The sequence below is a fragment of the Melanerpes formicivorus genome, unplaced genomic scaffold (genome assembly GCF_026170545.1).
Source record: "Melanerpes formicivorus ecotype bairdi unplaced genomic scaffold, bMelFor1.0.p_v2 SCAF_14, whole genome shotgun sequence".
In the NCBI taxonomy this organism is placed as follows: domain Eukaryota; kingdom Metazoa; phylum Chordata; class Aves; order Piciformes; family Picidae; genus Melanerpes; species Melanerpes formicivorus.
In genome coordinates, this window is record NW_027142366.1 from 911,800 (window position 1) to 934,275 (window position 22,476).

At 58.7% G+C, this 22,476-nt stretch overlaps 1 protein-coding gene across 4 annotated transcripts in view; it reads right to left on the reverse strand.

The window, feature by feature from the left end:
• Nucleotides 1-22,476, reverse strand: part of LOC137445076 (lipase maturation factor 1-like) — a 210,548-nt gene that overhangs the window by 84,058 nt on the left and 104,014 nt on the right. For all 4 annotated transcript variants that reach the window (XM_068146495.1, XM_068146496.1, XM_068146494.1 and 1 more), the window contains one exon: nucleotides 1,276-1,443. In XM_068146495.1, the coding sequence (XP_068002596.1) occupies nucleotides 1,276-1,443 (168 nt within the window). The remainder of the gene's footprint in view (nucleotides 1-1,275; nucleotides 1,444-22,476) is intronic.

Here is a 22,476-nt window from a genome sequence, read left to right on the forward strand (position 1 = left end):
CCTACAGACATGGAGCAGACAAGGAGGATTAAATTCACACTTCAGGAAGAAAAAGCCCAACACAGCTAAAGCCAGAGGTCTCTCCCTGTACAGCACAGGCTGGGCTCCTGACAAAGCACTGCTCTGCAGGCCAGCTGGGCTCTGCAGAGCTCCACGGCCTCAGCCCAGCCACCATGACTCCAATAACAATTATAAAATGTCCAATAAAAGTGGTGTGCAATGTCAGTGCCAATCTTGAAAGGCAGAGCTAAGTGGTGTATCAACAGGCAGCTTTATGGCTTCCTCTGCAGGGCAGGAGCACTGTCAATAAAAGTCCTTCTGAATGAAGCAGAGGGCAGTAAAGATTAAATAAACAGGGGTCCTGCTGGAGTGCTGCACAGGCACCAGGGCTGCCTCACACTGGCAGCCTTCTTCTGCCCTTCCCTCTCTGCACTCTCCCCTCCTGCTGGAAACAAGTCACTAATTGCAGCCCAGCCATAAAGAGCCAATTAGAGGCTGCTTGGAGGGACACATTTCCAGCAGGTCCTTAGGAACCTCCATCCTTGGCTGTGCCTGGGCCCACTGGCTCCAGCCAGAGGCCTCCAGCACATCACAGCTGTGCTGCTCTCACAGTCATGGGACCAGGGAAGCAGGGACTCATGGAACCATGGAATCAGGGAGTCATGGGACCAGGGAATCAGGGAGTCATGGGACCAGGGAAGCAGGGAGTCATGGGGCCATGGGATCATGGAGTCATGGGATCATGGAATCAGGGAGTCATGGGACCAGGGAAGCAGGGAGTCATGGAACCATAGAGTCGTGGAGCCATGGAACCAGGGAGTCATGGGACCAGGGAAGCAGGGAGTCATGGGGCCATGGAGTCAGGAAGTCATGGGGCCATGGAATCAGGGAGTCATGGAACCATGGGATCATGGAGTCATGGGGCCATGGAATCAGGGAGTCATGGGGCCAGGGAATCAGGGAGTCATGGAACCATGGGATCATGGAATCATGGGGCCATGGAATCAGGGAGTCATGGGGCCATGGGAATCCCCAAAATCACAGAATCATAGGATCATGGAATCACAGAATAATGGAATCATGGAATCATAGAATCATGGAAACATAGAATCAGAATCATGGAACCATGGAGTCATGGGACCAGGGAATCACAGCATCATGGAATCCCAGAGCAACCTGCCCTGGCTGCAGCTGTGCCTGCTGGCTGCAGGGGGCTGGGCTGGGTGGGCTCTGAGGGTCCCAGAGCAGGCTGGGGTTGTGTGCTTCTGATCTCACCTGGAAGAGGATCTGCAGCAGGCCGTGCAGGAGGCACATCCTGCGCCCCAGGAAGAGGAAGAAGGGCACCACCAGCTCGATGAAGTGGTTGACCAGGACCTCAAACCGGTGGAACCACCACGGGGAGCGGTGCATGAAGTAGGCAATGGGGTTGGGCACTGGCTGTGTCTGCAGGGTGGAAGGAAAACAAGACTCCCTCAGTCTCCCTCCAAGGCTCCTCCCTGCCACAGACCTCTTGGCCTTTCTCCTTACATCTCCCCCCAGGCTGGCTGACAGAGGAACCATCCTTTGCCTCGGGGCACTCATTCCTTCCTAGGGAGAACGACTTCATTCCATCTTCTGTTTCTGGTGTGAACCCCAAGGAATGTATAAAGCAGCCCCAAAAGGTTTTGTTTTCTCATTTTTCCTCCTAACCAAACCCCAATTATTTCCTAGTGAAAGGGCACACACAGCTTGAGCCTCTGCTGCGTGGAAGAGAGCTGGGAGGGAGCTCCAGAGCTCACCCAGCCAAGCCCTGCAGGCAGCAGGGACATCCTCCCCTGGAGCAGGTTGCTCAGAGCCCTCTCCAGCCTCACCTGCAACAGCTCCAGGCAGGGAGCCTCAACCACCTCCCTGGGCAACCTGCTGCAGTGCTCCAGCAGCCTCCTGGGGCACAACTTGTTCCTCACACCCAGTCTCAATCTGCTCTGCTCTCATTTCAAACCATTGCCTCTCATCCTGCCACTGCAGGGCTCAGAGCAACCCAAGCAGAGAGAGAAACCGAGGAAAACATCTCCCTGGGGGTCAGGCTGCAGGTCAAGCAGCACCAGGAATGGAAACCAGATTTCCAAAGGCTGGGAGAGCCTCCTTCCCAAATGCTCAAGCCTGAAGTGAGCGTGGTGGGAGAGCTGCTTTCCAGGATGGTAACTGGGGAGAGGAAAGTGTAATCCCTCTAAGCACGCTGGATGGCTTTAAGGTATTTACATACTGGCCTTGTGACAATATTATTCTTCCACTGGCCTGAAACTTTTTGACACTGGGAGCTCTTCCACCCACTACAATAACTCTGCAAACTGTACAGAGGGAACCAACCCAAAGCCTGGGGGGTGAGGAACCACCACCCCCAGAGCGACCCCGCAGGCAGGCGAGCGAGCGGCAGAGCCGGGCCCGGCTGACGAGCTCCAACTCATCAGCCCTGAGAGCTGCCATGGAAAGGAAACTAAATAAACTGAGAGAGAGAGAGGAGGAGAGAGAAGGGAGGCTGAGGATGCAAATTGTAATTGAAGGAGACAGCAGACATCTTTAAAGTATTTGCAGTTAAATCACAAATACAAACAAAGCAGGGCAGGGGCTGCGCCGAGCGTGGCAGCCGAGCATGCTCCCTCTGCCAAAGCCCACAGCCATTGTCAGCCCTCATTAGCAAAGCTGGGATTAATAAAGCTCCTGCCTGGGATGGGTTTGAGGCTGCTGCAGCCCCCTCAGGACAGGAGACCGCATCCTTCCTCCCTCGGACAGCGGCGCCGGATGCAGCCCTGCCGGGGTCAGGCAGCTCCGCCAAGGCCACTGCAGGAGGGGCTGGGGGGGGTCAGGGCTTCCCCCTCCCGGGGCAGCAGCCCCAGGTGCCACCAAGGAGCCTTCCCCTCCATGTGGGACCTGTTTTGAGTTAATCTGTTTGCTGGGCAGCTCCTGAGCACTCCCAGACTGCCAGGGAGGCTCAGGAAGAGACTTCCTTTTCTTCCCCTTTATTTTTGACCTTGACCCCAAATTGCTGAGGACCCTCCCCAAAAGGCAGGTTGCTCTTTTGGCTGCTTCTCTGAGGTCACTTCTTAAACCAGCCCAGAGGAGGGCTCTCTCCAGTCTAAATCTCTTTCAGTCCAAGCCATCCCCCCCTGCTCTCTCGCCACAGGCCCTGCTCAGAAGTCTGTCCCCAGCTTCCTGCTCAGCCCTTGAAGCACTGCAAGGCCACCAGAAGGTCTCCCTGGAGCCTTCCCTTCTCCAGGCTGCACAACCCCAACCCTCCCAGCCTGGCCTCAGAGGGCTTCCATCTTCTCCCCTCACTGTTGTGGCCTCTTCTGTCCCTGCTCCAACAGGTCCCTGTCTCCCTGCTGGGAATCAGCCTCAGCTAGTGCAGATTTGGCTCCCCTGGCCCCTTCCCCTCCATCACAGGCTCACACTGATGCCAACCACAATCCTGCTGGCTGCTTTGGGCTGGGGCTCAGCACCAGCCCCTGAGGCTGCTGTGCTTCAGGGCAGAGAGAGAAGAGCCTTGTCTCTGGCTGCACTGCAGTGGGGCAAGAGGCAGGAGAGCCTCTGGGCTCCTGCTGGTGCAGCAGCCACGTCCAGGCTCACATGGGGGCAGCCAGCTCTGCTGTGGGTTCATGGCCTTCAGCAGCAGCCTAAATCTTATCCTGAGGCAGAAATGTGTAAAAGGAGAAGCAAAGCACAGAGATCTGCCCTGGGTTAATAAGTGACCCCCAGGAGCCATAGCTTCACCATCCCTCACCTTATCAGCGCTGAGGCTATCAGGGTGTCACTGGGGGCAGTGCTGTGTGACAGGGAAGATAACTCAAGTGACAAGCAGGACTGAGAGCCTAAGCCAGCAGTGGCCACAGCACAAACACCACAGAGCTCCTCAGTGTTTCTCTTGACAGGGGGAGAGAAATGCCTCTGATAAGAGCTGTGCTGGTGACAAAGCTCCTGGGGACACTCAGCAAGGGACCTCTCCTCCCCGCCGCTGCGGTGGCTTCTCCAGGGTGTAAGCCATGAGCACATCAAACGCCCCAGAGTGCTGCAGAAGTGACTCACATCCATCAGAAGCTCTTCAGGAGGCTGCTGGGGGAGGAGAGCTCTGTGTGTGTGTTCCTCCCAATGCCTTCCAGATGCTGCGGGAGGGTTTCCCGGGGAGAGCGCCGTGTTTGCCGGGGCAGGGGGGAGAGGCAGCAGCCAGGGCCCAGAGCAGCGTGTGAATCACTGAGCACAGCACCTGTGACACTGCAGAGCTTCCTGCCTCCTTCTTCTGCCTCATGTTGTTGCCCAGGGCTGCTTGGAGCACCCAGAGCCCTGTCCCACGGGTGCCTGGAGCAGCTGGGGCTGGGGGAGAGCAGCTGGGACAGGCTGGAGGGGTGGGAGAGGAAACTCGCCCAGCACAGGCATGGCCAGCGTCCTCCTGCTGCAATCACATCCTACCAAAGCCTAATTAGCACTTCATTAGGCCCTCCCTCAGGAGAGGAACCTCATGGAGTTCAAGCAGGGCGAGTGCAGGGTCCAGCAGCTGGGGAGGAACAACCTCCTGCAGCAGGACAGGGGAGGGAGAGCTGCTGGGAAGCAGCCCTGGGGAGCAGGAGCTGGGAGGGCTGGGGCACAAGTGCCCAGGAGCCAGCAAGGTGCCCTCCTGGCCAAGAAGGCAAATGGTCTCCTGGGGTGGATGGAGAAGAGTGTGGCCAGCAGGTCCAGGGAGGCCACAGCTGCAGTGCTGTGCCCAGCTCTGGGCTCCCCAGGTCAAGAGGCAGGGAACTGATGGAGAGAGTCCAGCAGAGACCAGGAAGATGCTGAGGGGCCTGGAGCAGCTCTGTGAGGAGCAAAGGCTGAGAGCCTGCAGCAGAGCAGCCCCAGAGGGGAGCTGAGCAATGCTCAGCAAGAGCTGAAGGCTGGGGGGCAAGAGGCTGGGGCCAGGCTCTGCTCAGTGGTGCCCAGGGACAGCACAAGGGGCAGGGGGCACAAAGTGGAGCCCAGGAGGTTCCATCTGAGGAGGAGGAGAAACTTCTTTGGTGTGAGGCTGCTGGAGGCCTGGAGCAGGCTGCCCAGAGAGGTTGTGGAGTCTCCTCTGGAGAGCTTCCAACCCCCCCTGGGCACTGTGCCCCTGGGCAAGCTGCTGTGGGTGCCCTGCTGGAGCCGGGCTTGGACTGGCTGAGCTCCAAGGTCCCTTCCAACCACTGCCCCGTGGGGACTGTGTGAAACATCACATCTGCATCAGGGCCCAGGAGGAGGGTAAAACATTCCAGCTTCCCTTCTCCTGGCTCACTGCTCTGTGGATGTGGAGCTGCTTTGCCAGGGGAAGCATCCCAGGAAGCAGCACTGAGAACTCCTGAGACCCAGGCACAGAGCACAGCTCCAAGCCAGACACGAGGCAGTGAGCAAGCCCAAGGCAGATGCAGGGTGAGAAGGACAGAGCAGGGCCCTTGCCTCCCCTTGCCTCCCACAAGCCCTGCCTGGCCCTCTGTGAAGCACAAAATGCTTTCCCACGGACAGGACCCAAGCCCACGTCCCGCGGCCCCCAGCCTTGTGTGGCAGCAGAAGGTGCAAGCCGATGAGAGCTCCCTGCCTCCCTCACCCCCCCAGGGACAAACCCTCTGGGGCTGCTCTGCAGGCTGGGCTCAGCAGCCCCAGCACTCCCAGGGCAGATTTGTAAGGTGTGACTCCGGGGGGCAGGGGGCACAGAGGGCCAGGGGGGCTGCCGGCCGCGGCTGTTCTCCGCCTTGTTCCGAGCAGGTTTTACGAGGGGCTGCTAACAGAGGCTAAAAATATGCACAATAAACGGGGGCTGTGTTTTGGTGGGTTGTTTTCCTTCTCCCCAAGGGTCTCTGGTTTAATTATGCTCTTAGTGAGAACCATTAAAGTGCTAAGTACCTGAAGACTCCTAATTTACTGAACTACAGGCTACTAAAACCCAACAGAAGGCCATTATGCACCAGCGCAGAGGCTCTTCTCTGGGGCTGTAAATGCTCCTGTGCTTCCCCCTCTCAGCTCCCAGTCGCTCTGGCACTACACAAAGGCCAGGGCAGGATTTAATCCCGGGGCTAGATAGCCCAGCCCGGCCCAGGGAAGTCTCCAGGCTCTCCTACACGTGTGCAGCAAAACAAGCCTCACATTGTCCTTGAACAACCCCCGGCTCAGGCAGGGCTGGGGACGGCGGTGCCGGAACGGGAGCGGCACAGGGCTGCTGCAAGCCCCCCGGGGTGTGGCAGTGTGAGGCTGGAGGGTAGGGAAGATTCTGTCCTCTCTAGATCACAAATGAGGAGCCCAAGGGGTGCACTGGGTGGGAAGGGACCTGTGAAGGTCATCCAGTCTAACCCCCCTCAGTTAGCAGGGACCCCTGCAGCTCGATCAACCCAGTTGGGTTTTACCCCCTGCAGTGCTGGCTTTGCACCTTCCTCCCCACTCACAGGATGTGCTGTGCTGGAGAGGACCTCTGAAGCTCCTCCAGTCCAGCCCCAGCAGTGAGCAGGGGCACCTGCAGCTAGATGACAGAATGGGAGGGGTTGGAAGTGACCTCTGAAGATCATCTTGGGGCTCAGAGCCCCAAACACCTGATCTGGAATGGCTCCAGGACTGGGACATCTACATCTCCCTGGGCAGCCTGGGACAGGGTCTCAGCACAAAAAATTCCTTCCTTCTGTGCAGTCCAAATCTCCCTTTTAGTTCAAAGCATCATCCTTGGTCCTGTCACAGCACAGCCTCCTACAAAGTCTTCCTTCCTGCCCCCTGAAGCACTGAAAGGCCACAAGGAGCCCCTGTGGTATCTGCTTGTTCACCACAGCACCTCCACAGCTCAAACCCACGTGGAGTCCTTCAAACAGCAGCAGCAAGTTATGAATCAAGGAGTTCCCAGAGCGTCAGACCCAGCACTCTGCTCCTCTGTGTAAGGCAAACTCAGGCCAGCTCTTGGTTTTGACCACCAGGAGGCTGCTTGGCATCAACATCACACAACCAAACCTCACCTGGGGTCTGCACCACAGAGCAAACCATCCATGTTCCTGGGCACTCTGGCTGTCATCCTTCCCTTTCCCATGGAAAGGCTCCTGCTCAACCAGAGCGCCCAAACCTGAGTGTGCCTGAAGGCAGGGCAGCCTTGGAAAGCAGAAGGGAATGGAGCAGCACAGGATATGATAAAAGGATCCGAGTGCAGAAAAGGACCCAGGGGTGCTGGTGGGAGAGCAGCTGGGCAGGAGCCAGCAGGGTGAGGCCAAGGGCAGCCTGGGCTGCAGCCAAAGCAGCATGGCCAGAGATGGAGAGGAGGGGATCCTGCCCCTCTGCTCTGGGGAGACCCCACCTGGAGTGCTGTGCCCAGCTCTGAGCCCTCAGCACAGGAAGGACCTGTGGGAGGTCTCTTCCAGCCCAAACCATTCTAAGTACTTGGTCAGAAGAAAGAGGAGCTGGGCACAGAGAAGACTTCAGCAACGACCTGTGGCAGGGGACTGCTCCAGAGGTGGAAAGAGACAGAAGCCTTTGGCACAAGGTGAGAAGAATCACAGCATGGTTTAGGTTGGAAAGGACCTTCAGGGTGATCAAGTCCAACCACTGAAGAAGAGCAGCAGCCTGGAGAGCCAAAGGTATGGCTGAGTGTCTTCGAGAGGCTTTGCAGGAGGCACAGAGGAGCTGCAAGCGCAGCCCTCCGGCCTCCCACGGCTCCGGGCATGAACTCATCTCAGCTTCAAAGAGAAGCTCTCAGCAATCTTCTACTTTGGACCAAGAAATGAAAAGGAATCTCCACCACAGAGCATAATTTGATCAAGGTGATCCACAGGCTGTTTCTCTGCCAGTCTGCTCTGCCTCACATCTTGACCCTTCCTCCTCAGGCATCTGCAGATCAAAGCTGTGCTTCCCCAAGCCTGAGCCACAGCAGCTTCCCCACCCTGTGCAGGAGAGCAGGAGGCAGTGAGCAGAAGGGAGATAAAGCTGGTGCCATGCAGCTGCTGAGAAGTGTGGCAGGATGTGTGTCTGGGCTGGAGGCAGCCCATCCCCTGCTGCACAGCAACCAGCAGCTCCTCCAGAACAGCCTTCTGCAGCCCGGGGCAGAGGTGAAGGGGAGCTGCTGCTTCCCCCCGGCCAGGCCTGGGGGCAGGCACTCAGCAAGTGGCTGAGCCACATGGTGGCTGTGCCCCAAGGCACACCTGCAGGCAGGGGGGCAGAAAGGAGACTGAGCAGCAAACTGGGGACCCCAGTGGGACCTTGTGCCACCTGCACTTCACAGACACCCTCAAGGGCACGAGGCTCCGTGCCCAGGATGCTGACAACTTGCCCTCAGAACAGCCAGGAGCAGTGGAACCCAGGCCCTTGGGAACCTTCCCATCAATTATTGCTCCAACCAAAATGAAATGAGAAGGAAAGAAGGGAAAAGTCTCTGAAACTGCACCAGGAGGCAAGGTCCAGGTGGCTCACAAAGGGTCAGCTCCCCAGCAACACATCACAGTCATTAAGTCTTGACCACAGACTCACCCTGGAAAGGCTGGGAAAGGCCTTCAGGATCAGCTGGTCCAACCCTGAATGCAACACCACCAAACCCATTGCACAGCCATGCCCCCCAGCACCACAGCCCCAGCTCTTCAGTCCCTCCAGGGAGGATGACTCAAGCACTGCTCCGGGCCAGGCCCTCACAACCCTTCTGCAGCAAAGAAATTGTTGCTCCTGTCCAGCCTAAACCTCCCCTGGGGCAATCTTCTCTCAGCCTGTCCCTAGTTCCTTGGGAGAAGAGCCCAACCCCCACCTGGCTGCAGCCTCCTCTCAGGGAGCTGCAGAGAGCAATGAGGTCTCCCTCAGCCTCTTCTCCAGGCTGAACCCCCCCAGCCCCCTCAGCTGCTCCTCCCCAGCCCTGCTCTCCAGACCCTTCCCCAGCTTGGTTGCCCTTCTCTGGTCCCACTCCAGCCCCTCAAGGTCCTTCTGGAGTGAGGGCTCCAAACCTGACCCCAGCACTCCAGAAGAGGCCTGAGCAGTGCCCAGCAGGGAGGGACAATCACCTCTCCAGCCCTGCTGCTGCAGACACAGATCCAGGAGAGCAAAGAGTCACCCATCAGATCTCCCTGGGCAGAGGGTCCCTTGCCAGTCCATGGCAATATTGAGTTCACAGCAAACCAGAGTGGGATCTGCCTGCTGCAAGCCAGCCAAGCCAGCCAAGGAGATGTGTGTTTGACTGGGTGCCAGCACCACCATAAGCTGCTGGCAGCCCGGCAGAGCCGCGGTGCCGCGCCACACTCCCCAGGGCCTCAGCGAGCTGCAGATGGAGAACAGAGATTTTCACTTGAGATATATATATAACTATAAATCTGCTGGTTCATTTGTGACTCCTTTCCTCAGCCACCCCTCCAGCTACAGGCTCTTCAAAGCTGAAGCAGGTCCTTCCTTCCTTCCTTCTCCTGGCTGAGGGAAGCCCCAGCAGTCAGAAGGTAAAGGCAGAGAGTGATTCACGTCTGGGCGCCGCGTTGCTTGGCTTGGATGGTTGCACTTGTGGCTGCCAACACTGGAGGGGAAAGGGTCTTGGGAGAAGACTCTGCTGTGCAATTTCATGCCTTGGAGATACAAAACCTCCCCAGGAGCCTTTATTTTCCTCTTCCTTTCCTGCGAGGTCAGCAGCGGAGGTGAAAGCTTCCTGCCGCCCCCATGACACCAAGCCAGGTCCTGTTCATGAGGTGCTGTGTCCAGCTCTGGAGTCCTCGGCACAGGGAGACAGGGACCAGCTAGAATGGGACCAGGGGAGGCCACAGCCATACTGGGAGGGCTGGAAGCCCTCTGCTGTGAGGCCAGGCTCAGAGAGTTTGACTTGTTCAGCCCAGAGAAGAGAAGGCTGCAGGGAGACCTTCTGGTGGCCTCTCAGTGCCTACAGAGGCTGAACAGAAAGCTGGGGACAGCCTTTGGAGCAGGGCCTGTTGGGACAGGACAAGGGGGGAGGGCTTGAACTGAAAGGGGGAGATCCAGACTGGAAAGGAGACATTTTTGGCACTGAGGGTGGTGAGACCCCCAACCAGCTGCCCAGAGAGGTGGTGGATGCCCCATCTCTGGAACCATTCCAGCTTGGGTTGTGTGGGGCTCTGAGCAAGCTGCTCCAGTTCAGCTGTCCCTGCTGGCTGCAGGGGCTTGGGCTGGCTGAGCTTGAGAGGCCCTTTGCAAGCCAAACCATTCCATGACTGCACCACTGCAAGAGGCATCCCTGAGCGAGCCCAGCAGGGTGAGGATGCTCTTCAGCAGGGGCACACCGAAGTGAGGGACTCCTCAGCCCCAGCAGGTTGGGTGGGGGCAGGAGGTCCTTCAGCTGCACTGTTTGCCTTTCCAGTCTTCAGCCTAGCTCCTAGTCAGAGCTCTCCCTCTCCAGTGACACAGAGCACATGCCCAGGGCCCCAGCAGCCCTCCTTGCTGACACTGCTGCTGCACGCCGAGCCGGCTCGCTGCTGCTCTACGTGGGGTGAATTGGGGATCCAGTACAGACTCACCTATTTATTCTGGGCATTCTTGGAGGGCTCCAGAGCTAAAATTACACCAGGAACCACTGCACTGCTCAGGCTATTTATTTGTTCAAAAGCCCTGCAAAATAATTAGTGGAGCCTGGAGCAGACATCTTGGCTCGGGGCGGTGGGGCAGAAGAGGCTGCTGCAGCCGGTTGTGTGTGGGGCATTGCTGCCTTTGGGGAGGAGGTTTGCTCATCAAGAGCTCCAGGGAAGGGGCAGGTCTGCTTCAGGGAGAGCAGCAGGCTGGAAGGTAGGGCTGTAAGGAACAGGAGCAAAGGGCAATAAGTGCTGGCCATGGAGGTCCCATCCCAAAGGCCACAGGGGAGCTGCAGCAGTCCTTAAAGCTGAGGGAGTTGGAGTTGTCTGGCCTGGAGAAAAGAGGGCTCCAGAAAGACCTTGTGGTGGCCTCTCAGCACTCAGAGAGGCTGGTCAGAAAGCTGGGGACAGACTGTTGAGCAGGGCCTGCAGTGACAGGACAAGAGGGGAGGCTTTGAACTGAAAGAGGGAGATCCAGACTGGAGAGAAGGAAGAAATGTTTACAGTGAAGGTGGTGAGAGCCTGGCCCAGGGTACCCAGAGAGGTGGGAGCTGCTCCATCCCTGGAACCAACCCAGGCCAGGCTGTCTGGGGCTGTGAGCAGCCTGCTGTGGTTGGGGCTGGCCCTGCTGGCTGCAGGGGGCTGCACTGGATGAGTTTGAAAGCTCCCTTCCGCCCCAGAGCAGCCTATGACTCTTTCACTCTCCAGCTCTGACACTTGGATGCTGCTCTGCTGCCCTCGGACGCTGCTCTGCTGCCCTCGGACGCTGCTCTGCTGCCCTCGGACGCTGCTCTGCTGCCCTCGGATGCTGCTCTGCTGCCCTCGGACCCTGCTCTGCTGCCCTCGGATGCTGCTCTGCTGCCCTCGGACACTGCTCTGCTGCCCTTAGATGCTGCTCTGCTGCCCTTGGACGCTGCTCTGCTGCCCTCGGACACTGCTCTGCTGCCCTCGGATGCTGCTCTGCTGCCCTCGGACGCTGCTCTGCTGCCCTTGGATGCTGCTCTGCTGCCCTCGGACCCTGCTCTGCTGCCCTGGGACGCTGCTCTGCTGCCCTCGGATGCTGCTCTGCTGCCCTGGGACGCTGCTCTGCTGCTGTGTCTCCAGCCTGAGGTTTCCCAGCACAGAAGCACACTCCCTGGCTGCTGCTCCCTGCTGGAGCTCCCCTTCCCCGGCAGATCAGGGGCCTGGCTGCCCCCCAGTATTTTAAGCTGCCATTTAAGAGCACATTGGCAAGGTGATCCTTTAATTGGCCACTCTGATGGCTCTCGATTGGAGCAGACAAGCTCTGCCGCGGGAGCTAAGCCCTGGCAACAGCACCGAAAGCGTTTCAGGACAAGGCAGCCCTGAAGCATTTGTTTGATACTTGTCCATATATAAATAACTCCATGCAAGGGAAGGTACTGAGTGGGAACTCCAGCTCAGATGTGATCCCAGGCGGGGGCAGAGCTCTGCAGTTGCAAGGCAGCTTGCAGAGGAAGATTAACGACCTCAAGCAGGCACAAATTTATGAGGTGAAAGCCTCTGTAATCCCCGAGACAAATGACAGCAAACCCGGGAGTGGACAGCTAGAAAATGCCTCTGCCTGCTTCAGGTGGCCTCTGCCAGCCTGCATTTTCCTCCAACACAAGTCACTGCTGGCTTCACTTAGCCTTTCCTCCTGCAGGCCAGAGGTACTGCTGTGGTGCATGAGCACGGGGATGGACTGGCCAGCTCCCACCAGCTCCCACCCCACCGAGCAGCTCAGGAACAGCTCAGCTGCTCCAGCCTGCAGATGAGGAGCTGAGAGGAGAGGAGGCAGAGCCAGGACACCACTGCAGGCATTTATCATCACTGCATGACCCAAAGCTCCACCAGCAAGTGGACTGAGAGGACAGGCTGAGGGAGCTGGGGCTGTGCAGCCTGCAGGAGAGAAGGCTCCAGGCAGAGCTCACAGCAGCCTGCCAGGACCTGAAGGGCTGCAGGAAGGCTGCAGAGGGACTGCTCCCAAAGGGCTGCAGGGCCAGGAGCAGAGGCAATGGTTTGAAATGAGAGCAGAGCAGATTGGGATTGGAGGTGAGGAACAAGTTGTGCCCCAGGAGGCTGCTGGAGCACTGCAGCAGGTTGCCCAGGGAGGTGGTTGAGGCTCCCTGCCTGGAGCTGTTGCAGGTGAGGCTGGAGAGGGCTCTGAGCAACCTGCTCCAGGGGAGGATGTCCCTGCTGCCTGCAGGGCTTGGCCTGGGTGAGCTCTGGAGCTCCCTTCCAGCCCAAACCCTTCCATGATTCCCAACAGCAAACCTCTTCCAGTTCCTCATTCTGCCTAAGCACAAAGGATGTCAACACTTCATAGGACCATCAAGGGTGGTCATCCAAGACATCCAAGATCAAGTCCAACCTTCTACCCAACTCCTCCATGACCACTGGACCACATCTCCTTTCTTTTTGAACACCTCCAAGGGTGGAGCCTGGGCAGCCTGTGCCAGTGCCTGAGCACTCCTGCAGCAGAGATGCTTCCTAAGCTCCACTCTGATGCCAACAGACAGAATCATAACTACCTGAGGGTCACAAAGGTGTTTGGAATTCAATCTAAGTACTGGAGATACAGCCCACAGGCTGCCCTGAGCAGCTGAAGGTGAACCTGCAGCTCAGAGGATGGTCAGGAGAGGCTAAGCAGAACTCATTTGCCTTGTTGGAGAGGAGCCACAGACCTCCTGGATGGCTTTGGCTGGGAAAGCCTCAGAGCCCAGCAGGTCCAACCATTAAGGAGGCAAGTTTGCATTCCATCAAGGAAAGGTCCCTGTCCCCAGAGCTCTCCCTGCTGAGGCTCTGCAGGCAATGCCTCCTGGGTCCCTGGGCACTCCCTGTGCTCAGCTGAGAGCCTGCTGAGGAATGTGCTCCTCTGTCCCCCTCGGAGCACCTGGAATGCCTGTGGGGACTCTGGCAACTGCCAGGTCCTTTCCAGCCTTTCTGCTCTCCTCTCCCCTTCCCAGCACAGGAGGCTGAGAGTTTTTTCCCCCTGGATAGATGGAAGGGGTACCAGAGCTGGGGGGGGTCCTGGATCTGCCCTGCTCCCAGCCAGCCAGTGTCTGTTTGCCATCCACACCAGAGACCCCTGCAGCACAGCTGGGTCCCTGCTCCCTACCTGGGGTTGTGCTTTGCAAGGCAAATTCACTGCTGCAGGTAGAGGGTGAAGAACATCTTCCCAAACACCTTTCCAACCCCAACATCTGCCCAGGCAGCCCCAGGCACCCTGGGCTTCACCCACCCACGTCCTACAGAGGCACCCCAGCTGCTCTGCCAGGGGCTCTCCTTGCTTCCCTTCCCCCCCCCCCCCCCTTCTAAACCCAGTGCTGAACCCAGGGCTGCACCTCCTTCAGAAGACTCTTTTGTGGGTGGGCACTCCTGAACCTGGTGCTCAGGCCAAGGCACACATGGGCATGAGCCGTGGGTGGCAGGGGGCAGTGCAGCCCCCGGCTCTGCCCCTGCTGGGGCTCAGCAGTTCACGCCTGGCTGGGGTTGGGGTTGGTTGGTTGTTGGCTTTGGGGCTCTTTCCCCCCCTCAACTTCAGACACACAGAGAGACCTTTCATAGCCTGTGCTCACAAAGGGTAAATTGTGCCATCAGCAGCTGCCTACCTGGAGGGTGCTTCGAGTTCCCCCAGCGGGAACACCAGCTCCAGAGGGGGGAACCCAGAGCCACTCAGCCTCCTGCAGCTCCCCAGCTGCCAGGGGGCAGAGCAGGCTCAGCACCCCCTGCCCCCAGTGGAGGCAACCAACCAGCTGCACTGGGAGGTGACACCAGAGGATCAAGGAGCTCTTGGGGTACCATCAGCTCCAGCTGCTCCCCCACTTGCAATGCCAGCACTCCTGCTAAGCCACCACCGCTCCAGGGCACAGCATCAGCCAGGCTGGAAAAGGCCTCAGAGCTCATCCAGTCCAACCTCTCCCCCAGCACCATCTGAGCAACCAAACCATGGCACCAAGGGCCTCAGCCAGGCTCTTCCTAAACACCTCCAGGGATGGGGACTCCACCACCTCCCTGGGCAGCACATCCCCAGGGCCAATCTCTCTGGGAAGAATTTCTTCCTCACCTCCAGCCTGAACCTCCCCTGGCACAGCCTGAGACTGTGTCCTCTTGTTCTGGTGCTGCTTGCCTGGGAGAAGAGACCAACCCCCACCTGGCTCCAACCTCCCTTCAGGGAGTTGCAGAGAGCAATGAGGTCTCCCCTGAGCCTCCTCTTCTGCAGGCTAAGCAGCCCCAGCTCCCTCAGCCTCTCCTCACAGGGCTGTGCTCCAGACCCCTCCCCAGCCTTGCTGCCCTTCTCTGGACACCTTCCAGCAGCTCAACCTCTTTCCTAACCTGAGGGGCCCAGAGCTGGACACAGGACTGGACACAGGACTGGACACTACCCCATGGCCCTCAGCAGCACAGCTTATTCCTCTTCACCTGGAGAAGCCTGTGGAGCAGGGCCTGCTGTGACAGGACAAGCAGTGGTGCTTTGAAACTGAAAGAGGGAGACTTAGACTGGAGAGAAGGAAGAACTGTTTGACACTGAGGGTGGTGAGACCCTGCCCCAGGTTACACAGAGAGGTGGGAGCTGCCCCATGCCTGGCACCATCCCAGGCCAGGCTGTGTGGGGCTCTGGGCAAGCTGCTGTGCTTGGGGCTGTCCCTGCTGGCTGCAGGGGGCTGCCCTGGATGAGTTTGAAAGGTCCAACCCAAACCCCTCTGTGAAGTGACCTTTTGCCTCCAGGTCCCTCTAGCACCTCACTTGTGAGGTGGCCTCTGCTTGTGCCCCAGGCTCCCTTCTGTGCTTTTATTAAACCCAAGCCAAGAAACAATCTGTTTTCTACACAGCTAAATCCCACCCAGCCAAGGTGCTGCTCCTTTACCCCTGGGGACTGAATGATGCCCTCACACCCAGCCCCAGCTGGGGAGCTTGCAAATCAAGGTTAGACCTCAGATTGCCAACCTAGGCCAAATGCCTCATTCTTAGCAAAGCCTTTTGCCTCCTTCCCTAACACCACACAACACCTTGGGAGCAGCAGCTGGAGCCACCAAGAGCTGGCAGCCCCTTTGCCCCAGCCCTCCGTGCCCTGTGCTGCTGTGGGGTTCACCTGTCCAGTTCTGGGGCTCCCAACAGAGGAAGGACATTGAACTGCTGGAGCAGGTCCAGAGGAGGGCCACAAAGATGGTGAGAGGGCTGGAGCACCTCCCCACTGGGAATGGGCTGAGAGAGCTGGGGCTGCTCAGCCTGGAGAAGGCTCTGGGGAGACCTTAGAGCAGCCTCCCAGTACCCAAAAGGGCTACAGGAGGGCTGGGAAGGGACTCTGGACAAGGGCCTGGAGTGACAGGATGAGAGGCAATGGCTTGGAGCTGGGAGAGGGCAGCTTTAGCCTGGGGATTGGGAAGACATTCTTTATAGGGAGGGTGGTGAGATGCTGGCACAGGCTGCCCAGGGAGGCTGGGGCTGTCCCCTCCCTGGAGGTGCTCAGGGCCAGGCTGGATGCAGCCTGAGCAGCCTGGGCTGGGGGGAGGGGTCCCTGCCCCTGGCAGGGGGCTGGAGCTGGATGGGCTTTCAGGTCCCTTCCAACCCAAGCCCTTCTGTATGAGTCTGTGTTTGCCTGGGGTGGGATTCGAGGCTGGATTTGTCCCCTGGTCCCTGCCAGCCCGTGCCCCCCGGGAGAGGCAGGAGCCTGCCCCGCACACTGCGCCCATTGATGCCTGGGGCTGGGGCGATGGTGCTGGGTGTGCTTGCTGGTGTTTACCATTCCCCACCGCGCAGGGCTGTTTCTCCTTCAGCCTGCCTGTCAGTCGAGCCCGGGGCTGTTTATTTTCACGGCCACTTGTGGTCCAGCCTGGTGCCAGTTGTGCGCCGAGGCAGCGCCGGGCTCGGCCCCCGGCTCCCCCAGCACGGAAGGCAGCCAGGGCTGCCCCAGCCTAATCTGGAACAACTGAATTCCTCCAGCACTCCCAGCTCCAGCTTTAACCCTTCCTGGGGAGGGGAAGGGCTTCCAACCCACGGCTCAGCGGCAGATCTTGTCCCAGTTTCCGTCCCCCACCCAAAGCCTTGTCCTCTGCTCCTGCCTCGAATCTCCTCAGCAGCAAAAGCCTTTGTGGGAGGGATGGCCTGGGAGCTGCCAGCAGAAGCCTGAGCTGCTCAAGGAAGCAGGTTTGGGGGGCAAGAAGAGGATTTTCACTCCTGTTATGGATTTATCACTACCCAAGGACAGAGCAAACTGGTGGGAGTGAGTGAGACCGGCACTGGTGAGAGCACATCTGGACTCCTGGGTCCAGTTTTGGGTCCTTCGCTCCAGTAAGGACAGTGAGAGGCTGAGCAGGTCCAGAGCAGGGCAATGAGCTGGGGAAGGGTCTGGAGAACAGCTCTTGTGAGAAGCAGCTGAAGGAAGTGGGGATGCTCAGCCTGGAGAGAAACAGGCTGAGGGGAGACCTGATCCCCCTCCACAACTCCCTGAAAGAAGATCTGAGCCAGGGGGGAGTTGGCCTCTTCTGCCAAGGAACAAGGGATAGGACAAGAGGAAAGGTTGTGCCAGGAGAGGTTTGGGTTGAACACTAGGATAAGCTTCTTCCCCAGAAGGGTTGCCCAGGGCAGTGGTGGAGTCCCCAGCCCTGGAGGGGTCTCAAAGCCCTGCAGCTGTGGTGCTGGGGGCCATGGCTTGGTGGTGCCCTGGCAGTGCTGGGGCAAGGATGGGACTTGTCTCATCCAGCCAAAAGGATTCTGTGATTCAGTGATGCCCTGGGGTGAGCTCTGGGGTGCTCTGTACCTCTGCCCAATGCAGCCCTGGCCACCAGCATGCCCCCTGCAGCTATGACCCAGTGACACCAGGCCAGGCCAGGCCACTCCACACCCTGTCCCTACAACAGCATCCTGGCTTCAGCACAGCCTCCCTGGAGCCTGCCCCTCAACACCAGCTCCTGCTGCTGCCCAGCAGCTGGGAAGATGCTGAAACATTAAACAAACTGTGGCCTGCAGCAGAATTACTCATCAGTTCTGATTGCCTGGACAGCCTCCAGGATGCTAATCAAGGCCAGACTCAGGCATCTCCCAAGCCGATGAGCAATCCCATTCTGCCAGGGCAGCTGGACAGCAGCACTGGGGAGCTGATCTCTCACCAGAGGGGAGGTGGCTCCAGCCCGGCCCAGAGGGAACTGGGAGCACTACAGAGGACCTGCACTGAGCTGCTGCAGTCTCACCACTCCTCTCAGCTCTCTGTCCTATGTGTCCTGACAAAGAGCACCTCTGACCACCCCAGTGGCAGTGACCACTGCCTTTCCACAGGCCACCAGCACCATGCTGGTCCTGGTTTGACAGCAAACAACTGCTCCAAAGCAGTACCAGAGCAGCAAGTGGGGAGGTGACAGCAAACTGCTCCCAGTACCAGGGCAGCATGGGGAGGTGACAGCAAACTGCTCCCAGTACCAGGGCAGCATGGGGAGGTGACAGCAAACTGCTCCCAGTACCAGAGCAGCATGGGGAGGTGACAGCAAAGTGCTCCCAGTACCAGGGCAGCACATGGGGAGGTGACAGCAAAGTGCTCCCAGTACCAGAGCAGCATGGGGAGGTGACAGCAAAGTGCTCCCAGTACCAAAGCAGCAAGTGGGGAGGTGACAGCAAACTGCTCCCAGTACCAGAGCAGCACACAGGGAGGTGACAGCAAACTGCTCCCAGTACCAGAGCAGCATGGGGAGGTGACAGCAAACTGCTCCCAGTACCAGAGCAGCATGGGGAGGTGACAGCAAACTGCTCCCAGTACCAGAGCAGCATGGGGAGGTGACAGCAAAGTGCTCCCAGTACCAAAGCAGCAAGTGGGGAGGTGACAGCAAACTGCTCCCAGTACCAGAGCAGCACATGGGGAGGTGACAGCAAACTGCTCCCAGTACCAGGGCAGCATGGGGAGGTGACAGCAAACTGCTCCCAGTACCAGGGCAGCATGGGGAGGTGACAGCAAAGTGCTCCCAGTACCAGAGCAGCACGGGGGAGGTGTTCTGCTGAATTCTGCACACCCAGAGACTGCACCTTCAACACTGGGGTCAGTTTGGGGCTCTTCAATACAGGGGCCAGAGAAGGGCAACCAAGCTGGGGAAGGGTCTGGAGAGCAGGGCTGGGGAGGAGCAGCTGAGGGAGCTGGGGGTGTTCAGCCTGGAGAAAAAGAAGCTGAGGGGAAACCACCCAAAGCCAATTCCCCACCACAGGAGGACCTCAGGCAACTGGAACCTCACTCTCTGTGACTACCTTGAAGGAGGCTGGAGCTAGGTGGGGATAGGTCTGCTCTCCCAGGCAGCAGACCCAAAGGAAACAGCCTCAGGTTGCACCAGGGGAGGTTCAGGTTGGACATGAGGAACAACAACTTCCCCAGAAGGGTTGTCAAGGCCTGGCCCAGGCTGCCCAGGGCAGTGGTGGAGTCTCCATCCCTGGGGGAGGTTTCAAAGCTGTGGTGCTGAGGGCCATGGACTTGCTAGTGTTGGGCTGATGGTTGGACTTGATGATCTTGGAGGTCTTTTCCAGCCTCCAGGAGTCTATGGCTCTCTGTTTTCCATGGAGAGCCCTCCCCAGCCTGTGGAGGTGCTTGAACCTGCTGGCTGCAGCTACTGGCAATGGCTGTGTGGGACAATAATTAACAGGACCCTGCTAATGGCAGAGCACAGCACAGCACTGCTCAGAGCCCCAAGCCTCTTGTCAAGGCTTTGTTAATGGGAAGAGATTCAAGGCAGTGTAACCCTGCTGGGTTTGCACAGCTCTGAGATCAGAGCTTTCCAGCAGGAGTCAAAACCTGCCAGGTAAATCACCTACCAGTGGGGGAGAAGCAACCTGGATGTTGAACAGGGATGAAATGTGCCTGGGAGAACCAAGTTTGAAGTACTCAGCATGAAGCTCTTGCTCTGAATGTAAGCACCCACAGCTCCAACCAACTCCTCCTCTCTGCTCTGCTCATCTGGGTCAGTTGCTCGTGGCCAGTACCTCTTGCTCCATCAGTCTCTAGGAGATAGGAGAGGTTGGGCTCTGCCAGCCCTCCCTGGTGTCAGCACACATCTGGCTGCCACACAGAGCCCAGGCTCCACCACCCTGTGTCCTCCCCCCAGCACTGCCACAGATTTTGAGGGATGCTCTGAAGAGACCAAGAGGTGAGGACAGAATTCACTGTGTGCAGCTCCACCTCTCCTGGGTGCTGGATGTGTGACTGCAAGGCCTGAGTGAAACCTCCTCTGATGCAGCAGTGCCTGACCCTGGGCTGAGCCCTGCAGCCCTGGCTGCCTGGAACGAACAGACCAGCTCTGATCCCTGCATCCTCATCCCACCTCATCTGCAGTGTCTTTAGCAGCCTCTGGAAGCAGAGGGAAGATGATATCTGAGCAGGGAACTCAACAGAAGTCCCTGTGGAAGAGACCAGCTGCACCACCTCACCCAGGGGACCCTCTCCTGCCTCTCCCCAGGGCTCCTACTGAAACAGGAGATGAAGCTGGAGAATCAGAGACTCACAGAACCAATTTGCTTGGAAGAGACCTCTCAAGGTCACCCAGCACTGCCAGGGCACCACCAAACCATAGCACCACATCTCCAGGGCCTGGAAACCCCTCCAGGGGTGGGGAGTCCACCACTGCCCCAGGCCAGACCTCGACAATCCTTCTGGAGAAGAGGAGGTTGTTCCTCATGTCCAAGGGGGGGAGAGGGAGGGGAGGGAGGGGAGGATAAAAGGCAAAAGGATGAAGGCAAAAGGATGAAACTACCTATTTCAGTGTAGGGGAACAGGGGCTGGGGCTGCAAGCAGGGGGCTGGGGCTGCAAGCAGGGGGCAGGGCTGCAAGCAGGGGGCTGGGGCTGCAAGCAGGGGGAGGGGGCTGCAAGCAGGGGACAGGGGCTGCAAGCAGGGGGACAGGGCTGCAAGCAGGGGACAGGGGCTGCAAGCAGGGGGCAGGGGCTGCAAGCAGGGGGAGGGGGCTGCAAGCAGGGGACAGGGCTGCAAGCAGGGGACAGGGCTGCAAGCAGGGGGAGGGGGCTGCAAGCAGGGGACAGGGGCTGCAAGCAGGGGGACAGGGGCTGCAAGCAGGGGGACAGGGGCTGCAAGCAGGGGGCTGGGGCTGCAAGCAGGGGGCTGGGGCTGCAAGCAGGGGGAGGGGGCTGCAAGCAGGGGGCTGGGGCTGCAAGCAGGGGGACAGGGCTGCAAGCAGGGGGAGGGGGCTGCAAGCAGGGGGCAGGGCTGCAAGCAGGGGGAGGGGGCTGCAAGCAGGGCAGTAGCTCAGCTGCCTCACAAGAGCACTGGGGCAGCACACAGGCGAAGCTGCAGCGGGCTCTGCTGCAGGGCTCACTCAAAGCTCTGCTCCTCGGTGCCAGAGCTGGAACCAGGCCCAAGTGTGGGGAGGAGGGAAAAAATAATAACCAGGCCAAGTGTATATTTCTCCTAGAAATTCCATGTCAGAGTGGGGCTCAGGACTGGCACTCAGGGGCTCCAGTTTCCATAAATCAACAGTGTGCAGGGGAACAGTAGCTCAGCTCTGCCTCTCTGCCTCCGTGGTGCAGCCAGGTAAAGGCCCTGGGAAGCCCAGAACAAAATGCCCATTCTTCCCTGCTGCTTGGCAGGGGGACAAATTGCTTTCTGCACCTCCCTGCCTTGAAGGACTGGTTATTAAATACAGCCCAAGCTGCCTTCCCAGCCCTGCTTAAACCAAGTTCAAAACAAAAGCAAATGCCACTGCCCACCAGAACTTCCAAGAGCCAAAGGGCAGCAGCAGGGTGAGGACAGCCCCAGGCAGGACTCTGCCTCCCCAGGGATTCAGACAGTCTGGGTTTGCAAGGCCCTGCAGCCCTCTCACACTGGGGCAAGGACAGGGCCTTGCTGCAGAGGCTGCAGCAAAGGGCTGCAAGGATGCTGAGGGCACTGCAGCAGCTCCCTGGTGAGGAAAGGCTGAGAGCCCTGGGGCTGTTTAGGCTGGAGGAGAGAGCCTGAGGGGGATCTGATCAATGCTGATCAATACTTACAGGGTGGGACCAGGCTTTGCTCAGGGGTGCCCAGTGACAGGGCAAGGGCAAGGGGCACAAAGTGCAGCATCAGGAGTTCCATCCAAAGATGAGGAGGAACCTCTGTAACTGAAGGGTGGCAGAGCCCTGGGCAGAGAGGTGCTGAGTCTCCATCTCTGCAGGCATTCCAAACCCACCTGGATGTGTCCCTGGGTGCCCTGCCCTGGGTGCCCTGCCCTGGCAGGGGTTGGACTTGATCTCCAGAGGTCCCTTCCAGCCCCTACCACTCTGTGCTTCTGTGAGACACTGCCCAGAGCTGCCCAGCCCTGCCCCAGCTTTGCCCAGGGATTCAGGGATGATTCCAACTGTCCAAGCCCAGGCCTGAGCATCTGACTGCCAAGAAGGAGCAAACAAGGAGGTGAGAGTGAGCCCAGAGCTGCCCCAGCTCCCATCCCAAATGTGTTTGCTGGCTTCCACTCTGTTATTTGGAGAGCAGTCTGTCCATGTCTGGGACCCAGTTCTGCTGAATGCTGTGGAAACAGCAAGGAAGTGAGAGAGGAGAGCAGGAAGGCTCCAGGAGACACAGCAGGGCTGGAGGGAGGGAGCAGGGGAAAGCAGTGTGGCTGAAATGCTGCCTTCAATCAGTGCTGCCTTCCATCACCTCTGCATTAACCCAGCAGCAGGGAGCAGGACAGAAGGGGCTCCTGTCCCTTGGTCCCCCCACCTCCATCACCTCCCCTCTAATGACATTTCATGCCACTTCTGCTGCAAATCACTTGGCATTTCCTTCATAATCCCTCTCCTCTCTGAGGCCTAACTTCATTACTGGACAGACCTGGAGCTGCAGCACCAAGCAGGAGGCTGGAGGGCAGTGCCCTGAGCTCCCACAGGCTGCCAGGAGCTTGACCTGCTCTTTTCTTTCCAGCTCAGTGCCAAGCAGGGGACAGCTGTCAGGAGCAGATTGCTCCACAGAGGATTTCAAACCAGTCCATTGGAAACATCCCTGCCTGCAGGGGGAATCT